Below are 24,555 nucleotides of genomic sequence, written 5' to 3'. Positions count from 1 at the left end.
AGGGTTAACATGAATCTGGAAGTAATCAATGACCATGAAATTATTTCCCCCCCTCCCTTTCTCCCCCCCTCCCGTGCCTATATAAAGCCACAACAGCAGATCATTTTCTCACCTGTGTTGCGATCGAAACGTCGTGTTTTATTTTATTTTTTTCTATCTACGTGACTTTACCGAAAGAACCACAGAGTAATGAGCATGTGACTTACTTAATTTTGGATGAAGTTCACAATCATCAATTATATTAATTGCCAACAATGATTTTCGACGTAATTCTCGATCTGGCTACAGATATATATTCTAAAGCCACGGCCCGGACGTAACTCTGATGATCGCAATTGCGGAAACCCGAGTTTAAATCCCGATGGGGGTCAGCTCAGCCCCATCACTTCCCTCCCCCCCCTCTCGTCCCAGTTTAAAGAGGACCACCACAATGAGGCCTGCACCAATCGATGGGAAACCAGCCAGTTGACCTATTTCACTACTGCAGTATTTGTATTTTATCAGGAGCTATGTAGCGCTTTTTAAGAAGCGACCTGACCATAAATGATGGCTCAACGATGTAGCTACTTAATCAGCATGTGGACATTTTTAGCGGCCAAATACTCTTAAACACACGTTGATTATATCATCAATGTGGAGGGAAAAACCAGAGGTCCCGGAGAACAATTCACGTGCAAACTCCAAATATACCGGCGTCAGGATCAGGATCGAACCTACAGCCTCCTACACACCCGGCGAGAGAGTTAACATCTCGCCACCGCTGCGCCCGATAGATCTGATGCCTGCCACCATAATGTAGAACTTTCAGCAAGTGTGCAAGACCAGCAACAAAGCAGTGACCAGTGATAATACCTCTTGAGTCAAAACAACTACACTCGGTAACGTAGCGCAAGACCATTGAAAGATTGGAGCCTTTTCATTCTCTATTTTATTAATTTATTTCTTATTCCATTACAAGTCCAAGTTCTAAGCGACGCCAACACCAAACAGGCGAAACTATTCCCCCAATTGACCCGTGGAGCCACTGCACCCCCACCCTCCCCCTCTGTAAGCTTGCGGTTGGGAGAAAAAAAAAACTGCAGGTAACGTGCGTTTCCATATCGCAGCACACTGTTGTAATTTAAGTTGACAATGTTCCTTTTAAACGTCGTCAAATGAAAATGCAAACAACAACAAAAAACAATCATTCGAAATTAAGCAGAACTTGAGAAACCGGGCGGCTTAATGCACCGTTTAGAAGTCGTTGTTGCGTGCCACCAGATGCACAGGAAAAGGCTTCGGTTACAACTCAACTTATCCTCCAGCGACTTTAGATTTCTCACACACAGGCCATCGAAGAACAAGTGAATGTCCGAGGTGGAGCGAGTTCGCATGGTTAGAAATGCACTACCAAGGATGCAGGTTACACTTTCAATTTGGAACGTCTCGCACGAATCATCGTGCGTCCAGAGGTGGCAAAGCGAGCACTGATGTTGCTCGGCGTGGAATTAGATGTGGCTGTTGTGTTAAGTGACCGGAATACCACTTCAAATTGGGCTTCCCATGCATGGCCAGCTCTGGACCAACAGTAGAGATGATGAACTCCATCCTATGGTCCTGAAAATAAGCACTTAATTCACAAGTAGATTGATTAATTAGTGAATCTATTGCTCAAATCTAGCCTGCATCAAGCAGTGAATCAGAGCGACTTGATTAAACAAAAACTGTCAGCGTAAAATCTACTCTCGACCGACACGGCAATCCTTTCATCGCGCTCGAGTCTTGCAGTAAAGCGCATTGAGCGACCGCCGAGATCATGCGAATCAAGGCGGAGGCCTCAATGAGGCGAGATGGTGAAGTCTCGTTGGCACGACACCTTTGAGTCAGGTTGAGTGAAGTTGACACAAACAAAAAATTGCGGCCTTGATTTCAACGTCTTAAACTTGCTACGCCATTGCCGGCGCCTCATCTGATACAATATTTAAAATGCCCGATAAGACCGCCCCCCCCCCCCACAACTTGACAAAAATATTTTCGGCAGAAAAAATCTTTTTTGCTGTTTCTTTTCTCTCTCAACACAACATCATGCAAAAACTAACATTTTTTGACCAATAGTAATCGGGGCCAATATATTAGCGTAAGAGTATTTATGCAACGTTTTACACCGCCACCTTCGAGCCGCGCTAAAACGGCGCACGTCATAATTACATTTGTGTTCCATTATCACGAAAGCGGCCTTCAACACACAACCGACAGGGGATGAGACTCCCCCCCGCTGAACAATGCCGAACGCAGCATCTGGAAGGTACAAGAAAAAAAAAGTTCCTATTCCACGGAGCTCGATTATTAAACTCAACTAACATAGTTGCGATGTACACCAAATTAAGAACGGACATTCTGAAACAAACAAAAACATTGTGTTATCGGGGAGGGTGGCAAAAAAGCTAAGAATTATCAATCTTTTAATTTACTTTATTTCGTGTAAAGTTAACATGCAAAGTCTCCAACTCCCTCCAAAAGAAAACGGTGCAAATGCTGAAGTTTAGTTCTTTTGACAGCTGTGAATATCCCCCCCCCCCCCCCCTCTTAAGCACAGAGGGCCGACGGTGATCGCATGACTTAAAGTCGCGACTTCCTCCGCCATGTGCCGAGGCCTTGCTGTGAAGGACCGAGAAAATAGCAAAAGTGAACATCTCCGCAGGCTTGACAGGTCGTGGATAAAGTCGTCACTGGGACGACCCCGGGGTCACTCTTGCCGATGGGACTTACCCCTGGTCTCTTGGATTCTCACCTGGTCAAAGTAATCTTGAAAGTCGAAGTGAAGTTAACGGTTTAACAATATGCGCAGAGCGCGTCTTGAAAACGAAATCAGCATGTGAATTGCACTGCGAGTGGCTGGTATTCTTAACGTGTCCATACGTGTTCCCGGTTAACGAGGCTAACGCGTTAGTCGAGAGCGGGCTGACTAAAGGAGGTGCAGCAGGCCCAATTTAATATCTAGCCGGACAGCACGACGACTCCCGGGGCGGTGTGGCGTAGAGGCGTGTGCTTTGGCAGTGCAGTGGTATAATGCGACGTAGTTTAGTAGTGGCGGGGTGTGGTAGAGCGTCTGTTCCGTGGACTTAAGACGACCTTCTGCGTCCAGAAATTTTCTTTTCCGTTTGCAACTTGCGCCCATTTATTAGGAGCCGTAGCGATCCTGCGGTGGGAGACAACACAACGGGCGAATACTTCTGTTTATTCAACATCACCAACGTAAGTGGCCACACCGGACGTCCCCGTAGAGGAGCGAGTTGCAATAATCGAGCCTTGTCGATGCCATACCAACACATTCAAAAGCGGTCTATGAGCTGCCCCGTTGCTTTCCCACCAGATCGGCGATCGCAAACGGCACGCGATGCTCACCGGGGCCAGCACTTGCCCAAAACTACCCGAGCCAAAACGGCGTCGATCTTTTCTCCGGCGAGAGCGGCAAGTGCTCACGGCTGCGCGGCGACGAGTCGCACTCACGGAGCGCCGTGGGCACGCGTGCTCAAAACTCGACGTCCGCGTCGTCCCGAGTTGCTGCGCGAGCGCGTTCGTGCCGCACCTGTATAGAGGTCATGACCCCATTGGCCAGCACGCTCAGCTTGCCGGCGACGGTGCGGACGCCCTGGCGGAACTGCGCCATGTCCGGAGCCACTGGAAGCGCGCTGCCCATCGACGCTGCACGACGACAAGGACAACAACAAGTCTCACGCAAAGACTGCTGGGGCAGCGGGAGGAGGAGGGGGCGGGGGGGGGCAGAGGAGGGGGCAGCGGGAGGAGGATGGGGTGGGGGGAGGAGGGGGCGGGGGGGGCTAGTGCACTCGGCAACCAGCGACTCAAGCCTGGCCACACAACACATGGATGGCGGGGAGGCGGAGGGAGGTGAAGCCGTTTGATGGAAATGCGAGCGGGGGGGTGTTAAGACTGCCGCACACATCGTAGGGGCAATCGCATGAACACGGGGGAAAAGATTATTGTGAAATAAGCAAAACCACAATTAGTCTGCTCAGAATTATGAAATATCTAAGCTGCCAATACTGCGAGAGCTACTTTGGGTGTGCACTGCACACCTGTACTCAAAATCGCCGGCTTAATAAATCAGGACTGGAATGTGGACTTCAAACCATGAAGTACCGTGTGGCAGGACAACACGCACACTTCTGGCCACATGCGCAGCGCTTATTCTGAGCAAGTTAACGGCTCCCCACGAGCAATAAAGGGAAACCCTCTCCATGTACGAGGCTCCTGGAGGCTCCCGGAGGCATACAGCAGCAGCGAACGCCAACGACGGCACTGACGAGTACCAATAAGGGTGAAACCGGTCTACAGCTGCATCTCTGTTTCAGCGCTGCCCGTTTTGGTCGGGCGAGCTGGTGGTCCAAAATGACAAAACGTTCCCACGCGTGCGGCACTTTGTGGAGCCAGCGGTCTGCACAAGGCCGAGAGATGTTTAGGTGCTTACAACGCACGCCTCCTGGACGCATCGTTAAACTTACGCGTTACTTTGAGCCTTTTCCCCGACTGAAAACAAAGGGTCCCTACGGGGTTGTGCGACGATGACACTGCGCGGCCTGGACGGGGCAGCAAACCGCACATCCGTGATAACAAGAGCTTCGTAGCTCATCGGATTCCTCCTCCAGTCTAAATCAAGATTCTGATTCTGACATCGTTTGGGAAAGAGGTTCAGTTTGCTCGTCGACGACGTTGAGGCGACGTTGCGTCTTCGGCCTTTACCGTTGGAGTCGTGCTTCTTGTCGCCAAAGAGGTCAGCCGAGCTGATGGCCGAGCTGCCCTGCATGCTCTCCAGACGGACACGTGTGTCATCCTGCCAGAGTCAGGGGTTATAGAGCGCGCACGGAGAGATCTGGGTCAAACTTTAATTGAGCGGAGCACACACGGACACGCGGACAAAACCGACGCTCCTTGGAAGGGCCTTCCCCGTTCACTCACTCTCTCACGCTCGCAAACTCACTCACTCTCACACTCATGCACTATTACACTCTCACACTCATGCACTATAACACTCTCTCTCTCTCACACTCATGCACTATTACACTCACTCTCTCTCACACTCATGCACTATTACACTCTCTCTCACACTGATTCACTATTACTCTCTCTCTCTCTCACACTCATGCACTAAACACTCTCTCTCTCTCACACTCATGCACTATTACACTCTCTCTCTCTCTCACTCGCTCAATACCTTGCTGATCTCGTCAAGGAGCATAAACCATCACGCAAACTCCGGTCATCCTCGCAGCGGCGGCTTTTGGCTAAAGCCATCGAACAGAGATACGATTCTGCGGCCGTCTGGAACGCTCTCCCTTCTGATATTAGGAAGCCACTGGAGCTCTGCACGTTTAAATCTAGATTGGAAACTCATTTCTTTAGGACTACTTTTTGTGTAGCTTCTGTCCGAACGGTTCAAAAGAAGTTCAACATAAATACATTCAAGACTTTCATTGTGGTCGATTTCTCTAAGGGAAAATGACAGAGAGCCGCACCCTTGTTTGCGTGAGACCCAAAACAGGGATGAACCAAGACAGACCATGAACCTGTGTGCATGCCACTGCCCACTCCTTTCCAAGGTGTTGTTGTATTTACATACAGAAGAGTGAGCGTGTGTAAATATACGTAAATCCCCGAGTGCACGTATAGAAACGAACATTTGACTCAAATGTGCATCTGTGTCTTAAGGGAACGCACATTTGCACTTATTCACATGCGCGTGTATAGGAGCAGAGGTGCGCGTCACAAGTTCATCACATGCCCCAAGCAGATGCAGGAGTACAATGAACGAGCCCGCAAACAAGGGGACGGCTTTCCACGCACAAAATGAGTGTTTAATAAACTCCCGAGTGGCCCGCCCTCCCCCCACCCCCCCATTGCCTGACCTCCGCCCTCTCGTCGCGGCCGAAGAACATGTCGGACGAGATGGCGCGCGCGTTGGCGAACTTCCTCTGCGCCTCGTCCGACGTTGGCGCGGGGCCGGCCGCCTCCGAAGTGTCCGCCTTGCGCCGGCTGGTCGGGCTGGAGGGGTCAAGGTTCAGAAGCCGTGCGGAGAGGAAGTCTGAGATTAAAATAATATAACCTTTTGTTTATTTTACCCGGTAAGGCCCACCGAGCGATTTATCTCTTTTCCAGAAGTGACCGTAAGAACGTTACAACAACAAACAATACAAAGACACGATAGCCGTGCAAAGTACAAGAAAAGTAAACAAATCATCCAAAGACATACCAATGAAACTAAACCATCCCCATCCAACCAGACAAAGCCCACTGATGCATTAACTTATTTTTCAGAAGTGACCTGTCTGTCACAAATGATTGCTCAACGCAATGGCTTATCATGCGGAAATTTATAGCAGCCAAATGCACTACTCTGACACGTTGATTCTAAATGTGGAGGAAAAAACTGGAGAACACGGAAAGAAACCCACGCGATCACAGGCAGAAAGACACGCAAACTCGAAATATACAGCAGGCGTCAGGGTTGGAACCCAACCCACGACTTCCCGCATACCAGGTGAGGCAGTTAACATCTCTGTCCGGGGCGAGGCCGCTTTGTCGCGAAGGCGGCGTTCACGATGCCGCTGAGCGTGAGCCGCCGCAGCTGAGCGGCGGGGCTCAAACAAACGCAGCCTCCGCCAGCGGGCGGTTTAGAACGCGAAGTCCGGCGGGTGCCGGGGCCGCCCCCCTGTGGCCAGCGCGCTCACCGGTCCGAGGACGTCTGGCGCATCGAGCGGCCGCTCTGGCTGCTCAGGTTGACCTCGGTGACCTCCTCGCGGTCCAGGAAGGACCAGCCTCCATCCCCGCCGGAGTCATCCGTGCCCCAGCCCCGGGCTCCGCCGCCTCCGCCGCTCGCCCCACCCAGACTGTCGCTCAGCGCAAACGGGTTGTCCCTGTACCTGCGAGCGCACGCGCGGAATACGGGGCGGGCGCAGGGGCGGGCGCAGGGGCGGGCGCAGGTGTGGGCGGATTCCCGTGTACAGACATTCGCTGCGGTGCAACCGCACTGAGATAATCCGGCACAACTGCCCGATGGTGCTGGCCATAGCTACCGGCGCTAACGTCGTTCTCCATGCTGTGAATTGCTCTCCAACAGCGAGGCACGGGTGGTGCTGCCGAAGCAATAGTCAAACGGGGCCACGTTTGTTCATCGCGGGGACATCATTCATGGGCTGTCAGGTGTGTGGGGAGGGTGCACTACACACATTTTACTTACGCGATCACGATTTGACCCCGAAAATCGATTGTGAATGGCAATAAAGTCGTTGTGTCTCCAAGGTCTAGACGCGGTGAGAACGCACCACATGGCGGACAGGTTTGCGTACGTATGGAGATGCGACGCCCGCGTGTGTGCGTGCCGAGATGTGACGCCCGCGTGTGTGTGTGCGGAGATGCGGTCGCCCGCGTGTGTGTGCAGAGATGCGACGCCCACGTGTGTGCGTGCCGAGATGTGACGCCCGCGTGTGTGTGCGGAGATGCGATGCCCGCGTGCGCGTACGGGGCGAGCCTCACTTGGGGGGCCCCGAGGTGAAGCCGGCGTCGTCGAAGGGGTCAAACTTCCCCTTGGCCTTCGAGACGGAGGGCGCCTCCTGCTCGATCGTCTTCATCTCCTCCACCACCGAGTGAGAAATCCCGCTGCGCCGAGACAACGCGACGCGGTGAGCACGCGCCACGCGGTTCGTGGACGTACGTCTGTGCGTGTGTGCGTGTGTGTGCAATGGCTCCGGACTTATTTAGCCTTGAAGGCGGCTTCGGACCCCGGCGTCACGATATAGCAGCGGCGACGACGAGACGGCAACCAGCGACGACCCGAATCTCTGCCAAACAGCCTCGAACCTCGTTCCTCCCTCTCTCTTATTCTCGGCGTGAACCTCACCCCGCCATAGGTGCCGCCTTCCCTTCTCAAACTCTCTTTTCTGCTGTCACCGCTGTCTTTACATATGTATGTTGAACTTCTTTCACACCGTACGTAGCCAACCGTGCTGATCGGAAGTGCGTGCATGCGTATGCGCGTACGTACGTGCGTGCGTACGTGCGTGCGTACGTGCGTGCTTAGTGTGCACGTGTGTGCGTGTGTACGTGCGTGTGTTCGTGTGTGTGTGTGTACGTACGCGCGCGCGCCGAGCCCCATGCCCAGTCGCTCCGCCTGCGCCCGCTTCTTGCCGTCGGCTGATTGCAGCTTCACCTCCTCCTTCTTGCGCTGCAGCTCCAGCTCCTGGTAGGCGAGGCGCATGGACGTCACCCTGCTTACACGCGCACACACACACGCGCGCACCGATGTGGACGCGTTTACACACACACATATCATTACAAGTGCACGCACAAAATACCAAGACAAAGATACCCCGCTATAGTCTGAACAGACTGCTGGGCCAAGTGCTGCTAGCGAGTGGCACCTATGAAGTTGGTGGCTGGCACCACGCACGGCCGCCTTGGTCTCCCCAGTGGCGATGTTTACACATCGCACCAGGTACTCATTGTTGGCCGTGAGCGGGAATCGAACTCGGGTCGTCGGGTAAGCAGCGGAGCGTAGCGCTAACCGTTGCCTCCGCGCTCTTTGTTGCACACATACACGCAGGCACGCACTCGCATACTAGAGGACACAAGTGCACACAAATAGACTTTCACGTGTAGCTTAGCATTCGGGCTGGGACAGTCGGTCAATGAAAAGCTGATCAACTGAGTAAAAATAATAAAAAGACGGTGGCCACCCCGACATCCTGCCACGTGACATTCATTACGATCAACCGTAAATCAGCAAGTAACAATCAACAATGATCAAACACCACTTTGCATTGACTAGCTATCCGTGCATTTATACGCTTTCACGTGTGCATCCGTTGTGTGTGCGCGTGTTCGTCCGTGCATCTGTGTTGATCAGCAATCGCGCTCTCCGTTGAGCCATGCATTCTGGGAAACTCGGACCCACGTCCAACAGACAAGGCAGGCGTCCTTGCCTGTGGCATCGGGCAGTTTCACCATCCCGCCTCTGACATGGCTCACTTCCAGACAGCAGTGTGGTTGATGGGATGTGTAAACGAAAATATGTGAAGGGGAAGCTATGGGGGAAGCAGGCGTAATGTACTCTCCGCTCGTTAATTTAATCAGTTACCAGGGGCGGCACATCTGCGTCTGCATGAGTTGCGATCATCAGCGCCCCTGCAGCCAAGCTGCCCGCCCCTCCGCACTCACATCGAGTCGTCCTCCGGCTGGTGCTGCTGCTGCTGGTGCTGCTGCTCGCACTGACGGTCCGTCGCCTGCGCTTGGCGTTCGCACTCGTTGAACATCTGGCCGCTCACTTTCTGGGCGCCGAGGCCGCCCGTCTTACGCACCCCTCCCATCTGTGGCGCACGCAAAGACAAAGATCCCCCGCGTAGCCTTCACAGACAGCTGGGGCAAAGTGCTGTTAGCGAGCAGCACCGATGAAGGCCGGCACGGCGCACGAGGGGGTGGGTGGCCAGCAACACCACGCCCGATACATACACACACACGCACCCATGCACAATCAGGCATGCACGTAGAGTACGCGTGCACCTGTTAAAAAAACACACAAGAGATCTCTTTTTAACGTGGACATTGGGGGTAAGCTTGGTTCTTAGCGGTGGTGGTGGTGGAAGCACAATATCCATTGCCATACCATCTGTTTCTCATTTTAAGCTCCATTGACTGACTAATTAGAGGCCGTTCATCAATTGACCACTGGCAACACGCGTGGGACACGGGCCACAAATCGAAAGAGCGCAAGCGACACACGTATTGACGGCGTTCATCAGACTTTTTCACGTGCCGTGCGGTCGAGTGATGGCAGCAGCGTCATCGTCGCGCGGAGCTGAAAGTGTGTGGGGCCACTTTGTGGGAGAGCCGGCACGGCCTTGTGGTTTCACCGTGCCCTCGATTCCGCCCGCTGGCTGATAAAGCCGTTAACTTTACCGGCGGTGGAATTATGGTGGGACCCATTAATGCACGGTGACGCACAAAGACAAAGATCTCCCGTATAGCCTTTAACAGGCTGTTGAGGCAAGTGCTGCTAGCGAGCACCTATGAAGGCCGGCACAACACACGAGGGGGTGGGTGACCAGCACCACACCCGGCCGCCTTTGTCTCCACAGTGGCGATGTTTACACACCACACCTGGTACTCATTTCAGGTTGAGTCAATGTAGGGGAGGCCCAGGACCGGTTTAGATAACAGTCACTGGTGTTGGCCGTGAGCGGGAATCAAACTCGGGTGGGCGGGTTCGTAGCGCGGCGCGCTAACCGCTATACGAGCGCACACATACGCACGCGTACGCACGCACACGTACGCACGCACACGTACGCATGCACACGTACGCACGCACACGTACGCACGCACATGTACGCACGCACACGTACGCACATAAAATCACTCACCCCCTTTTTAGCCGAAGCTGGCTTCTTTTTGCACACGATCGATGACTTCACTTCTAAAACAACAAAAACAAACATGAGAAGACCACAAGCACAAAACATTTTAATTCACTTCCAACATAAAGGGGCATACCCAAAGTGATGACGGTGCTGGTTATCGCACGCAGCCTTGTCTAAGATAAACACTCGATGAACACACTGGGTATCCTGAGCGGGACCTTCCCCTAAGAGAGTTCGAAACTCAGCGAGGCTGCGTAAACACATTTCTTTCTCAAGCGGTGTAACGGATAGATATATTCGACGACCATTAATGATTCTTCGCCTCAATATACACCACGCAAATCACGAGCACAAGAATCGATGTTTTCAATTCATATATTTATCTATATATTTCACACGGAATAGTGACCACAATGTTTAAGTCTTAACAATCAATCAAATAACAATGGGGAGGTGAATCCTTACACTGCTATCCAAAAAGCTGCATGGAAAATGCTGCTGAATAAATTTAAAATATCTGTGGTTATAGATGAATGAAAATACGGTGGGGGTAAAAGCGGAGGGAGGTCCGAATCAGAATCTTTATTTAGCCCGCTGGAGGAATCCGATGAGCTTCGAAGCTCTTTTACTCACAGACATCCAGTAAATGAACCAATGGGTGGCTGAGAAAAACGAATGCCAATTGGTCCACGTAGTTACGGTGAATAGGATTCCCTTTGGGTACGCCCCGAGTAGAATGAACCAAATGTAACCGTGCACTTTTTAACTCGTGCTAGCACACCGTGCACCACTTCACTGGCTGCCTGCGAGTGAAGAGGGTTAATGGGGCACACGCGTTGTTCACGTGCGAAAGCCTGTTAACATCATCAACACAGCACCCGAAACAGGGCCAGGAAAAACGTGGAAAGAAAAAAAGTTCACTCCTGTGAGAGCACGCACACTAATTGGCTTAAGGGATAATGGAACACGCACACACACACACACCGAGAGACAGGAGACGAATTCTGTATTGGGATCCCCCCCTTGGGACATACGGAGCGACCGCACCCTTTAAAAATTGATTATTTTAGCAATTTAAACTAAACTAATTTAGATTGTAGCAGGGATGGTCCACTGAGCTATTTCGCTCTATTTCAGAAACGACCTGGCCACAAATGATAGCCCAACAAAGCGGCTTATCGCGTGGAAATTTACAGCAGCCAAATACTCAAAAGCGCACGTTTCTAAATGTGGAGGGAAAAACCGGAGGGCCCGGAGAAAAATCCACACCACCACAGGGAGAACACGCACACTCCAAATATACAGCAGCAGGCGTCAGGGTCGGGATAAAAGCCACGACCCCCTCCTGCATACCAGGCGAGGCCGATAACATTTCGCCACCGTGGCGCCCCAATTAAAACTCGTTGGCAACGTTCGATCTGAGCTGACAATGCAGGCACTTTGATGCACCCACTGCAGCCAGTTTGTGTTCGCTGTGGACAGCGACAAGTGGAGCCTCTGGCTCTACACATCGCCACTCCCGGCTGACAACTCCCCTACCCCACGCGCGCAGCTCTTTGGAGGCTCTGCTAAGCAGGAGTCATGGAGAACGGTTGTGTCGCCAAGCAGAGCGAAGGTTACGTGACTGCGCTTGTATACATACGTTTTCCTCGCTGGTCATTTATTTTAAAGTTTTGCCGTTTCACAGTCAGGAAGCGCCAATCTGTTGCGCCACACACAGGGCTGCTGTGCCGCTACCGGGGATGCCAAAGGTGTTGTTCAATTTGCTCCTTCACCCCCCGACCCTGGCTGGAGAATCTCTCATGGCATTGCTCCATAATCCCGTGCAGACGATCGGGGGCACAGGAAGTCACGCAGAGCTCGAATCCTGTGCAGGACACTGCGAGTTCAAGACACTCTTTGGCGATTGGTCCCAAATTCCACGTACGGCATTGTAGAAGAGGCAACAAATGCCTTGTTTGGTCTGCAATTCTATGCCAAGGGCAACTGCGTATGGAGGGGGGTTTCTCAAACTCCAGTGCTCGCGACCCCACACTCCGTCTTTTCGCGTTCATCAATTTACACCCCACTTACGTAAAAATGAACTTGTCCCACGCTGCTCGTGCCCAACGATTGTTAAAGAATCATTGTTAAACAATCACATTGAAACCTAATTTCTTTAAGACCTGCTTGTTGCGTTTAGTTTTTGCCCTTCCCCTGCACCTCCTATTAGCACGGTTGGCTACGTACAGTGAGAATAAAGTTCAACAATGCTACGTCTGTAGGTGCCACGTGACGTGCTGAGAAATGAACGCTGCCTGCGTTAATAGAGAGCCGACTCAAATTAAGACCGAGATCTCCGCGTGGGTGTGTGTGCGCTCGTGATCCGCGTGAAGAGGGCAGCGTTAATTACTAAGCGCGTCACGTGGGGGCCTTATTTAACAATCATCCGGCGCGTAAAGCGTGTGGAACGAGTTAGCTTGTATTTGAATGGGTAGGACAAAATTTGTAAACGAGGTGGCATGGTGGTGCGTTACAAGGATTGGAGTTTGGGAAATCCTGGCATAGAGAATATCTCATTTGATTGATGTTCAGTTCTGTGCTAGGGATTATCGGGGACGGAGGTGCTCATCCAATTGAGCTATGCATGGCATCTCGCTGGTAAAAACGAGTTAATAATTTTGTTTCACCCAGCATCCACTCATGCACGGCATGCACATCTTGCAAGAACAGATCATAAAACGGTTAAGACAGGAAAAGCAAACAAAAAAATTAAACATTTACATCCACATTTTGTGTGAATCACAGAGCCAATTAAAATGGTGGGCATTTGCTTTGGGAAGGCCGGTCACCTTTCCTTGGCGAAGCGGCGCTGCCACCTAATCGTTCACAATCAGCTACAGGTGAGAGACACAAACGGTTACGTCACATCCCTAGAGGTAGCCAAGCAAAAAAAAACACGTTGAAAATTCAAATATCTCTCGTCATGAGGCATACCCCCGTGTGTGGCCAAACCATCTGTACTTTACGACGGAACTCGCAAAGGAATGTTCTAAACGTAGGCCCGGACAGCGATAGACAATTGTCGTACTCTCGCAAAGTAAGCTGAGACTTTCAAACCGTAAAGATACCAATAGAAATTGGTGTGAGGCCCGTGATGCTTGCTCACTGCGCACGGGCAGTGAAATGCATTTCTACGCCACATTGATCGATATATTGAAATCAATTTGGCCACGGTTTGAAGAAATGTCGCGTCTGTTGTTGTCCTGCATGAAGATGCGCAAAATCGCTGAGCAGGGCTCTCATTGCACCTGGACGGGACTTCTCTGAGCGTCGTACGTTCCTGCCGATAAAAACTAAAAACGTAGAAAATAAAAATTGGGTGGAAACGTAACTTGTCGGGGATCCTGTGAAAAATAAGATTGTTCGCCATGGATTTTCTTGGGCAAATAAATAAATGGGTGGCAGCAGAAAAGTTTCCCAGCATTCAGCAGGTCAAATACTATCCGCGCCCTTTGCCAGGCAGATTCTCTTCATTCACCGCCGCGCCAACTGGTTCCCTGCAGCGGTAATTGGAGTGCGCGGTCGGCCAGCCTGAACCGGACGCGTTTGGCGTGTGGCACAGGGCTGGCGGTGGCGCCCGCACGCACACACTCCACCACCCCGTGCCGCGGCGTGTGTCTGTGTGCGAGCACGTGTCCCGCGCATTACCGATGGTCGCAGCTTTAGGGGACGTGCCCAGGTGATCCACGCTCGGGCCCCTCTCTGGCTCACCTGACGAAAACGCAAAGCTTCAGTGGTTAAAACTCTTCTATCATTACCGCTTCTCGCAGCGAGCGTTATACACCGAAGCTTCATGGCGCCCGTCCGAGTCGTCGTCATGACGCGGTACGGCATTTCCTTACAATGTGAGGGCACAAAAGTAGTTTAAGTCAGTTTAACACGTCGGCTTTCGTGACCAATATCATCCATAATGCAGGTTTTTTGGGTTAGATCGCGTAAATATATAAATGTGCTGTTAAACCCGCCACCACCCGACACAGCCAACTAGTAAGGTCTGTCAAGTAAACAGAACATGCCAATTGGTTACTAGTACAGCACATAACATGCAAATGTTGTGGCTTGGTTCTCCAACACACCGGTGTGCTGTACTAGTAACGACTTGGCCACGTTCTGTTTACGTGACAACCCTAACTAGTTGGCTGTGTCGGGTGGTGGCGAGTTTTCACGGCACATTTATATTTTTACGGAATGCTCTGTGTATTTAGTGTTATCCTGCGCGGTGTTTGGTGCCAAGGCTAAGACTATGAAACAGAACACACTCGCGGATACGATAGCATCACACAGGTGATGGCCCAGAGTCACCTGTGACACTGTCACCTGTGACACTGTCACCTGATTCGGTCACCTGATACTATCAATCTGTGTGATGGCATCACACAGGTGAGTGCCCAGATTCGAATGCAGGAACCGGAATCGATCCAACCCATTGCTCTGGCATCATGAGTCGTCCGAGCGCCCGGCCACCGATCGATGATCGGCTCGCGGACTCCCAACTCACTGTCGTCCTTGTCGGGGGAGAGAGCAGCTCCGGCTGGGTTTGAGATGAGGGCGGGCACGCTCGGGGCTGGTTCACTCTCCCACGTGTGCTGCACACGCAGGCGCACAGCAGCCGCAGCATAACGCGTTAGCCATCGTACTGGCAAGAACACTTCACCCTTAACATAAGGTCTGCAATGAGCAATACCGAGGTGTGTACCAGCTAACGGCATCATTTTTATATTCTTTTTAGCTTTGGTCACAGAACTACTTGCAGGGCAGTGGCTAACGTGAGGGAGCAGCTCAGCAAAGGAGATCACAGACCTACTTGCGAGATCCCCCCAAGTGACCAAGTAACAACGGGAGAATATCTGCAGCGGCCAACGTGCCTTGCTGCTTTGTTTGTTGCCAGGCAGCCCAACCAAAATGCCACGTGGTTTTTCTTTCAATCATCAGACCCGGAATGTTTGTCAAATTACCTGCAAAACCAAAATGTACTTTTTGTGTGTGTGCGCGTTTGTGCAATCGGTGACCAGGCCCAGATCGGCGAACTGCCGCACTACGTGCCGAGGGTAAAACGCGTTCGCGGCGACGGCAGAGGGAAGCCCACTGCCGCAGGCGATGTGAATGAACGGGGATTGACCCCGGTGCGGCGTACTCGACCCCGATACGGACCGCACACGCACCGCACGAGTCGATCGCACCCACCTCTGTGTGCTCCGCAAAAAAGTCCGCCTCCTTCTTCTGGGGGGAGGTAATGGCCGCCGTGGTGCTCGTGCCATCCAGCCATAGCTGTGGAGAGACGAGCCGAGGGAGAGAAGAGGGTGTTGTTGGTGTGTGTGTGTATATACATATATACACACACACAAGGTGGTGTAGCGGGTAGCGCGCGACGCTACGAACCCGGCGGCCCGGGTTCGATTTCTGCTCACAGCCAACACCGATGATGATGATGATCTAAACCGGTCCTGGGCCTCCCCTAGGTCGACTCAGCCTCAAATGAGTACCTAGTGAGGTGTGTTAAAACATCGCTACTGGGAAGACAAAGGCGGCCGGGCGTGGTGCTGGGCCGCCCACCCCCTCGTGTGCCATGCCAGCCATCATAGGTGCTCGCTTACAGCACTTGCCCCAACCGTCTGTTCAGGCTACATGGGGGATCTTTGTCTTTGTATGTATATACAGTAGGGGGCACATCTGGTGCATCTGCTCGTCATTTCAGTCAGTCGACCCACGGCACCTGCTGGGTCTGTCCCGTGACCTTCTCCTGTCAGCGAGCCTTCGACACTCCACGTGGCCTCAAAGTGCACCTAGCCTGGCACAGGCGCCGTGGTGACGTCTCCGTCACTTAGTGGCGAATGGCTGTTGTTGCCATTGCTATGTTCGTTGAACTTCTTCTGCACCGTACGAAGCCGACCGTGCTAACCAGAGGTGCGGGGGACGGACTCAAAACGAAAAAAACGAAAAGCAATTCCAAATAACTTAGTTTTCAATCGAGAGAATAGGCGGTGTGGGGGAACAACTGATCACTGAGACAAGATATGGGTCCCAGCTCGCGCTAAATAATATAATAACCCCGGCAGCCAAGTGGGCCATAACTACACGCACATATACTGCACAAAAGTGTATGCAGACCTACGTATACTGTATATGCATACGTGTACTGTGTATGCATACGTGTACTGTATATGCGCATACGCTCATAACTCTGCCCGTCGCGGTTTTCCCCATCGCGGGAAAGCTTTTGGTGTAAACCGTTACGAGTACATGACACATTAACGATATAACCGTGAGAATATCTGGCCACGTAGTGTCGCAAACTGTAAGGTTACAAGGTCAAATTCTGGTCCAAGGTCGAATCAGCTGCACCTCCGATGAGCACGGTTGGCTACGTACGGTGCGAAAGAAGTTCAACATACGCACATACATAGCTCAACCATCCCTCCAGGGTCAATAAAGCGAGTACCACTTTGTGGGAAGTCAACAGCGCCTATCCTGTGGAAGGTGCCGGCCTTTGTTAAAACAAAGTGAAATTTCCACCACTGGCTCCTCAGGGGGGCCAGTGGTGGAAATGAGCACAGCCCAGCGTTCGTCTGCGGACAGACACGCTGCGATGACTATTAACCCTTTACCATTCCGAGACATCTGTTAGTCGCAGGGCGGGAGTCACAATCACCCCTCAATCTCGGAACGTGCGAGCGGCTCGGCGTATATTTTTTGTTTAGAGAGGCGTAGTAGCGCCGGTGTTCTAAAGACGTCGTTACTCACCGCGGAGAACCGTAGCAACACGACCGCAACCCTACGATATCCGGCACCAAACTGTGCCACACTCCCTCCCGCATGGCCTTGCAATGGAATGTAATCAGAAATGTGGCTGTCGCCTGATGAAGCTAGTTGTAATTACTGGCGAAACGTCGTACTCGGATTGTAAATGTTGTGGCTTGGCTCTCCAACACACCGGTTAGTGCTGTACTAGTAATGAATTGGCACGTTCTGTTTACGTGACAACCCTTACTAGTTGGCCGTGTCGGGTGGTGGCGGGTTTAACGACACATTTATACATTCACGCGATCTAACCCAAAAAAACCTGCATTATGGAATCAAAAGATTCCGTTCGGAATGGGAAAGTGTTCATAACAATATTGATAAACAATCCACACGCATTCTGCTTTTCTTTTAAGGTGAGAAACCACCGACATTCACCGTCCTGTCCGGCAAAGTCTCAAGCCGGTGCTGCGCGTCTTACGTCCGTGCCGTGTGTGCGCAGCGCGTTGTTCGCCAGCCCCTTGATCTTCTCGCGGTAGAGCGAGGCGGCGCGGCTGTTGTACTTGGCGTTGGTGTCCGTCGTAGTGCAGCCGTGGTGGCAGAAGAACGTGCCCTGCGTGAGCGGCGCGCGGTGCACAAACGTCATCGCACGGCCCCAAGCGCGCACAGCCACGCGTGCAGTCAGCACGGCCAGCGACGGAGCCGGCGACGCGTGACAATGCCATGAAGCAAGCAGCGACGTTACCACAGCTGATACACTCGTGGCAAAATTCGAATCGGCCGTTACACGGTATTCATCTGCCGGACGTGGTGCTGGCCACCCACCAACCTCGTGTGCCGTGCCGGCCTTCACAGGTGCGACTCGCTAACAGCACTTGCCCCTACAGTCTGTTAAAGGCTACACGGGGGGATCTTTGTCTTTTGTGTTTGCACGCACGTGTGTTATTTTTGAGCACTACAGCCCAAGTGTCAGCCAGGCGGTGGCGGTCTACGCATGTGGCCTATAAACCGGCACTGGGGAGGCAGCGACGGTTGGCGGATCTCCGCACAGATGTTGTGAAACTCCCTTTCCTTGGGCGTCGAGGAGGAGCCAATCATACCCTGGGCTCGCCAGGGGAAAGTGGTACAAAAAAATGTGGACCGTATGGGTTGTCTCCGGGCACTCCGGTTTCCTTGGCCGATAGCACCTTAACATTTTTGCACTCACTGGTTCACCGTGTGGCTGCTTCCTGGCTTGTCTGTGGTTCTCTCTAGCCCAGAGAGAACACTCTGCGACGCGGTACCAGTTGAAATGATTATGATTACTATCACAGACTCCATGTGTGCGTGTGCTTGTGCGCGTGTATGACGACAAACCCCCGTGTGTGCTGTGCCGGCCTTCATAGGTGCCCCTCGCTAAAAGCACTTGCTCCTACAGTCTGTTTAGGCTTTACTGGGGGTCTTGGTTGTCTTTGTACGATGGGGGGTGGTAGTGCAGCGGTTTGGGCGCTACAAACCCTGGCCACCCACCCCCTCGTGCACCACTGCCGGCCTTCATCGGTGCTATTCCCAAACCGCATTTGCCCCAACAGTCCGTTAAAGGTTATAAGGGGGACATTTGTCTTTGGTATGATGCGGACCACGCCCAAGACTCTGACGGAGGCGGGCACGTTGTGTCCGGATGTGTACGAGCCCGCGAGCCCTCACCGCGTTCGCATTGCCGCCCACTTGCATGCATCGCAGCTGGAACCAGGTCCAGTTTGAATCGAGCTCCGTGGACCTGCCAGAGAGAGGGGATGTCACACGTCAGTGCAACTCACACAAGCAGATGCAGTGCGGTGTGATGGTGAGGTGCGGTGTGATGGTGAGGTGAGGTGTGATGGTGAGGTGAGGTGAGGTGTGATGGTGAGGTGAGGTGAGGTGTGATGGTGAGGTGAGGTACGGTGTGATAGTGAGGTACGGTGTGATGGTGAGGTGCCATACCGGATGAAGGTGAGGTGCACGCCCAGCGAGCGGTGGGTGCCCGAGCAGTCGATGCACAAGAAGACGCCGTACGTGATGCTCGCCCAGCTTGGGTTCTTAGCGCCACAGTCAAAGCACACCTGCGGGCACACGCATGGCGGGCTCACGATGGATTCTTCAAGAGCCCAATGATGAGGAAAATATGTCCTGACAAAGATGCCAGCAACGGCGTGACGCCGGTGCCCATCATCTTTCCGCGACCTCCTCTTTCATCCGCGGTTAGAAAACCTCCTTCTGGGGAGCGATGGCGCAGCGGTTAGCGCTACGAACCCGGCGACCCAAGTTCGATTCCCGCTCACGGCCACCACCGGTCACGATTGTCTGAACCGGTCCTGAGCCTCCCCTAGGTCGACTCGGCCCCAAATGAGGACCTGGTGCGGTGTGTAAACATCGCCACTGGGGAGACAAAGGCGGCCGGGTGTGGTGCTGGCCACCTGCCCCCTCGTGTGCCGTGCCGGCCTTCATAGGTGCTGCTCGCAAACCGCACTTGCCCCAACAGTCTCTTAAGGCTATATGGGGATCTTTGTTTTCTCCCAGAACCAGCAAGGGCCCATTCAATTTCCTCTTAATGATGTTTTAAGCGTGTGCGCAACTACTCATTCAGCAGATTCCCTTTGTTCTGCCACTTCTTCATGAGTTAGTTAAGCTTGATGTGCTTTCCTCAAAAATGTCAATACAGATTGACATTGTTTTAGGCAAGGCGGGCTGATGGTATGTTTAAAGACAGCAGCCTAATGCGGGAACAAAACATGCTGTTCTCTATTTAATCAATATTTTCATCGGCAACGCAAATCTACTTAAGTTTTCCCTAAACTAATTTATGTAATCATAACCCACTTAGGAGTGTACACTGACCCTTGAAGCCAAGGTGCAAGAGCCAAATCAGTAACCAATGGCATTCAGGGACCCAGGTTCCCTCCCGCACAAGGCAAAGCCAACCCCCTCCCCCCTCCCCGTCTGAAGGAATTGTTCACCAATGCAGGTCTCAGTCGGCCTCACCGTGGATAACGACCATCATCATAATCAATATTATTATTGACAACTCAGATTCTGGTCACTGCTCTGCTGGGAGTCTTGCACACCAACTGGAAGTTCGACATTACCGTGGCCGGGACCAAGTCTATATGGTGCCGTGGAGGCGGCGAGATGTTCACTCTCTCGCCTGGCATGCAGGAGGTCGTGGGTTCCATCCCGACCCTGACGCCCGTACTATTGGAGTGTGCATGGCTCTCCTCGTGGTCGTGCGGATTTTTCTCCGGGTCCTCCGGTTTTTCCATCCACCATTTAGAATCAACGTCACACGCTTAAGAGTATTTGTCTGCATATATATGCTAGCTATATGGGGTTCACCGTCTCTAGCAGTTGAGCATCGGGGAGGGAGGAGCAGATTACTGGTTCACAGACTGTCACGTACTCTGTAGAATGATCTGAAGCTGCAAGGCACTGTTTTCTACGGTGACCCTGGGCCAATAAGTGATGGCGAATACAAAAAGAGTTCAACTACCAGCCGAGCGCACGAGCCAAGAACAAAATATCACAAATAAATGTCAATCGCACAATAAACTCAAACGTGTCGCAGCGCATTAAACATACAGTGAATAAATACCGACATCGCTATCGTACAAAGAACGCACCTTCCGATTCGCACGGGTTTGGCGACGTACGGTGCGAAAGAAGTTCGACAACGAATCAACAATCAAACGAGGTAGAAAAGGCAATCGGACTCGAAATTAACATTGAAAACTTTTCAAGCAAAGCATCCCGTTTATCGGAGGAGGAGGATAAGGGTCCATTGCAGATGACACGCCAGGTGATTCCGGTGGAGAGGAAGAGGAGGGTGTAGATGAAAGGGGGACCTTGAACGGTGGACATTGCTGTGTGATGTATTGCAATGTGCATTGAGGGAAAAAAATAGATATAAAATTCTGCATTCCAATGACATCATAGTGCTTGTTATTTTATTTATCCCGACTGTTTTGACGAATTTCACAAAACAGATTAAAAAGGCCATAACACGAACCACATAAAAAATTGTATTCAGGCACCAAACTCTGGAGTTTCACAAGTTCACACTCAATGCATTCTAATTTATTTTAGAAATGACGATACAAATATATCGATATGACCCAGGGTAGTGGTGAAAACTCCACGTTATCATGGCGGGGAGCAGACTCCGCATTCGACGACCAACTGACAATTTCATCGAGGTTTGTGGGTTAGATCGCGTAAATATAAATGTCTCGTTAAACCCGCCACCATCTGACACAGCCAATGAGTAAGGTTTGTCACGCAGACAAAACGTGCCAATTCGTTACTAGTCCAGCACGCCGGTGTGTTGGTGAGTAAACCCACAACATTTACAATCTGAGTAACGACGTTTCGCCAGTAATTACAACCAGCATCATCAGGCGGACAGCCAGAGGTGTGGAGAAATCTGTGGCTGTGTCGGGTGGTGGCGGGTTTAACGACACATTCATATTTACGCGATTGAACCCAAAAACCTCCATTATGGATATAACAGTGGTCGCGAAAAGCCCTCCTGCGTGTTGAAATGATGACTTGCAGCAATATTGTAATTCACGTTACCGAGGCCGGGGGGTGGGCGGTGGGAAGGAGCAAGTGGGATGATGTCTAACTCGAGATCTTCCACCAAGTCCCCCGCCGTCAAGAACGTCGCACTAACAGGAGTGACACTCACTGCGTTGACGGCCAATACAAAGTAGAATAAATTAGCCTCACTGCAATGAAAGATGCGTGTTTTAGATGTTTTATAATCCTCATAACTTAGGGGTTCTCTTTAATGGTCACTGCAGCGGTGTGGAGCGATGACTCATTGTGTTCACGTTTAAAAAAAAACTAAAATCCGATGACAAACAGGAATTTGATGGAATCTGTTTCGGGACTTAAAACGCACTCACTGTGTTCTAAAACACCTCTCATTGATACTATGAAGAACTTATACATAATCAGCGAGTAAGCAGGATGATTTTAATTTTTGAAAGGACGTATTGTTTTATCCACCCTATCGATTTTCCCAACAGCTTTAAATTATAATGCAACTGTTATGCAAACGGTGTGTAACAGAGAAAGCGGTAGATGACAAATTGACAGAACAATATAAACATCTAAGACATCAGCAGCCAGCGCACCGACACCGTCACGCCGTGGCAGCAGAATATCTTCACCTAAGGAGCCAGCGGTGGCAATTCGGCGGCGATTCCACATTCACATGGCGGGGACCAGGCTTTCCGAAAGGCAACTGCTGCTATAATTTCCATAGAGCCGTCCGTGTATTCTCCACAATACCACCCCGCACGAAGACTACAGAGACGAGACAGAGACGAGGGGGGGGGGGGGCAGAGACGAGGTGGGGACGAGGTGGGGACTGAGCCGGGGTCACTTTCCGAGGCGTCTCTCGCCGACTTTTCGCTTACGTGTACCGTGCGGCCTGACTATCCGAGGCAGCCCCCCCACCCCCGCGGCGTCTCAACTCGCGCGTTGCGGGCAGGGGGGGGGTCCCACGACGGACACCCCGGGAGGTGACGGGGCAGAGCGCGAGGGAGCGAGCGAGCGAGGGAGGAGGCGTCACCTTGTTGGTGGCGGCGGCGCGAAGGCGCTTGAAGACGGCCTGCACCTCCTGCCTGCCCGCCTCCGACATCTTTCCCGAGCGGACCCGGCAACCGGAAGTGGCGACACGACGGCCCCGCCCACTCGGCGTGACGTCAGCGCCACGTTACTCGGGCGAGGGGCGGCGACGTGGGGAGGGGGGGCGGCGACGTGGGGAGGGGGGGCGGCGGCAGCCATGTTGGGTGGGGGGCGGGTGGACAACCCCCCCCCCCACCCCTTCACGCGGGCGGCGGTGGTGGGGAGAGGATGGCGGTGGGGGGGGGCTGGGGGGGCTGGGGGAGGGGGGGCGGTGGGGGGTGCTGGGGGAGGGGGGGGCTGGGGGAAGGGGGGGCTGGGGGGAGGGGCTGAGGGGTCCTTCCCGACGCAAGATGGCCGCCCGTGGTCGCCAGGCGTCGCCGCCGCCGCTCTGTCGACGCCCCCCGGCGGAGCGAGGCGAGTCCCTGACGCAGCAGGCGACAGAGATAGCCCGCACCACCACCACTAACACTACTACCACCACTAACACTAACACCACCACTAACACTAACACCACCACCAACACCACTACCACTATCAACCACCACTACTACCACCACCACCACTACTACCACTACCACCACCACCACTACTACCACCACCACCACTACTACCACCAACACCAACACCACTACCACCACCACCACTACTACCACCACCACCACTACCACCACTAACACTACTACCACCACTAACACTACTACTACTACCACCACCACTACCACCACCACAGCTGTGAAGCCGCTGGGGTCACGTCGTGTTCTCGCGCTGCAGGGAATTGAGTTGTCGAGCCGCTTCAATGCGGGCAGAAACATTTTTATTTTGTCGATGTGTTTGCGTTTCTCCCTCGTGAAGGGTGAACGTTAAGATTAATGTGCTGAACTAGTAAATGATTGGCAAGTTTTGTTGACGTGCCAAACTGTACGAATTGTCAGTGGCCGGGTTAACGAGCACAACAGTGTACTGTATGTGCTCTCGCTCGTGGTTTGTGTGTGAATGTCTTTACTCGTCAACTCCGTAACGTCGCCGGCTGTGAACACGGCGAGGGGAAGTGGAGCTGCGTGGAATCTCCTCGAGCCAAGCGAATCGGGAGACGCGGGGGTGGAGGAGGGCAACCGACTTCAACACAACAACACCATCAAGAAAACTCTTAGGTGTTTTCGGTAAAGTCACGTAGGTACAAATAAAAATACACTAATAAAATAATAATCACGACATTTCGGAAGCAACACAATTATCCGTCATCAGGTGGGACCGTCACAGCCAGATTTACTGTCTCAAGATTTCAAATCTAGAATCATCAAGCAGTTGTATAGAAATGGGAGTTTTCCATCTCGATGATTTGCAAGTGCACACAGCTTCCCACTGGCTTCCTGCGATATCGAGTCTTGTCGGACCAAGCCCCACGAACACACAACACGTGGTGGCGACAAGCCGCTCTCGCTCGCTCTGCAGCGGTGCCCATTGCAGACCGGGATGTTGTTCACGGGTTTAGCGCCCTCTGTTGCCAGCACGATGGCTGCGATGTGTTCTGGACGTCAATGCCAAATGTCTGTTGCTGCTGATGCTGCTGCTGATGCTGATACTGCTGCTGATGATGCTGCTGCTGATGATGCTGCTGATGATCCTGCTGCTGCTGCTGCGTTTCGCGATTCCCAACGCCATGGCACGAGCGCAGGCTCCAGTCGTTCACGCGATGTTCCAGTTCACCGGACACGCCGAGCTG

The 24,555-nt window shown here is 52.5% G+C and overlaps 1 protein-coding gene across 4 annotated transcripts; it reads right to left on the bottom strand.

Annotated features, from left to right (window-relative positions):
- Positions 1 to 1,018: 1,018 nt before the first annotated feature.
- ARFGAP2 (ADP ribosylation factor GTPase activating protein 2) lies at positions 1,019 to 22,895 on the bottom strand. Of its 4 annotated transcripts, none has more exons than XM_061549352.1 (17): positions 22,777 to 22,895; positions 19,149 to 19,267; positions 18,873 to 18,945; positions 17,668 to 17,799; positions 15,633 to 15,716; positions 14,947 to 15,034; positions 14,097 to 14,159; positions 13,238 to 13,282; positions 10,410 to 10,462; positions 9,211 to 9,359; positions 8,130 to 8,264; positions 7,531 to 7,653; positions 6,726 to 6,917; positions 5,904 to 6,039; positions 4,741 to 4,831; positions 3,569 to 3,684; positions 1,019 to 3,178 (listed from the first exon to the last, which is right to left on the bottom strand). In XM_061549352.1, exons 1-17 carry the CDS (start codon positions 22,843 to 22,845, stop codon positions 3,161 to 3,163), a joined length of 1,686 nt encoding a protein of 561 aa, XP_061405336.1. In that variant the 5' UTR covers positions 22,846 to 22,895; the 3' UTR covers positions 1,019 to 3,160. The 4 variants fall into 4 exon arrangements, with proteins under 4 accessions (XP_061405336.1, XP_061405344.1, XP_061405353.1 ...); XM_061549360.1 differs by having other exon boundaries at positions 1,020 to 3,178; positions 8,130 to 8,261; XM_061549369.1 differs by lacking the exon at positions 13,238 to 13,282 and having other exon boundaries at positions 1,020 to 3,178.
- Positions 22,896 to 24,555: the final 1,660 nt, after the last annotated feature.

The sequence above is a fragment of the Lethenteron reissneri genome, chromosome 2 (assembly GCF_015708825.2).
Source record: "Lethenteron reissneri isolate LAM-NWPU_2019-01 chromosome 2, ASM1570882v1, whole genome shotgun sequence".
NCBI classification, from domain to species: Eukaryota; Metazoa; Chordata; class Hyperoartia; order Petromyzontiformes; family Petromyzontidae; genus Lethenteron; species Lethenteron reissneri.
The sequence above is the reverse complement of the archived record's forward strand: the minus strand, read 5'-3'. Positions and strand labels throughout refer to the sequence as shown.

Coding starts and splice junctions, on each gene's coding strand:
- ARFGAP2 (XM_061549352.1), bottom strand. CDS start 22,845: ATGTCGGAGGCGGGCAGGCAGGAGGTGCAGGCCGTCTTCAAGCGCCTT. Junction 14,160..14,946: donor CTCCCCCGACAAGGACGACA/GTGAGTTGGGAG, acceptor CGTTTTCGTCAG/GTGAGCCAGAGAGGGGCCCG. Junction 8,265..9,210: donor CAGCCGGAGGACGACTCGAT/GTGAGTGCGGAG, acceptor TGCGCGTGTAAG/CAGGGTGACGTCCATGCGCC.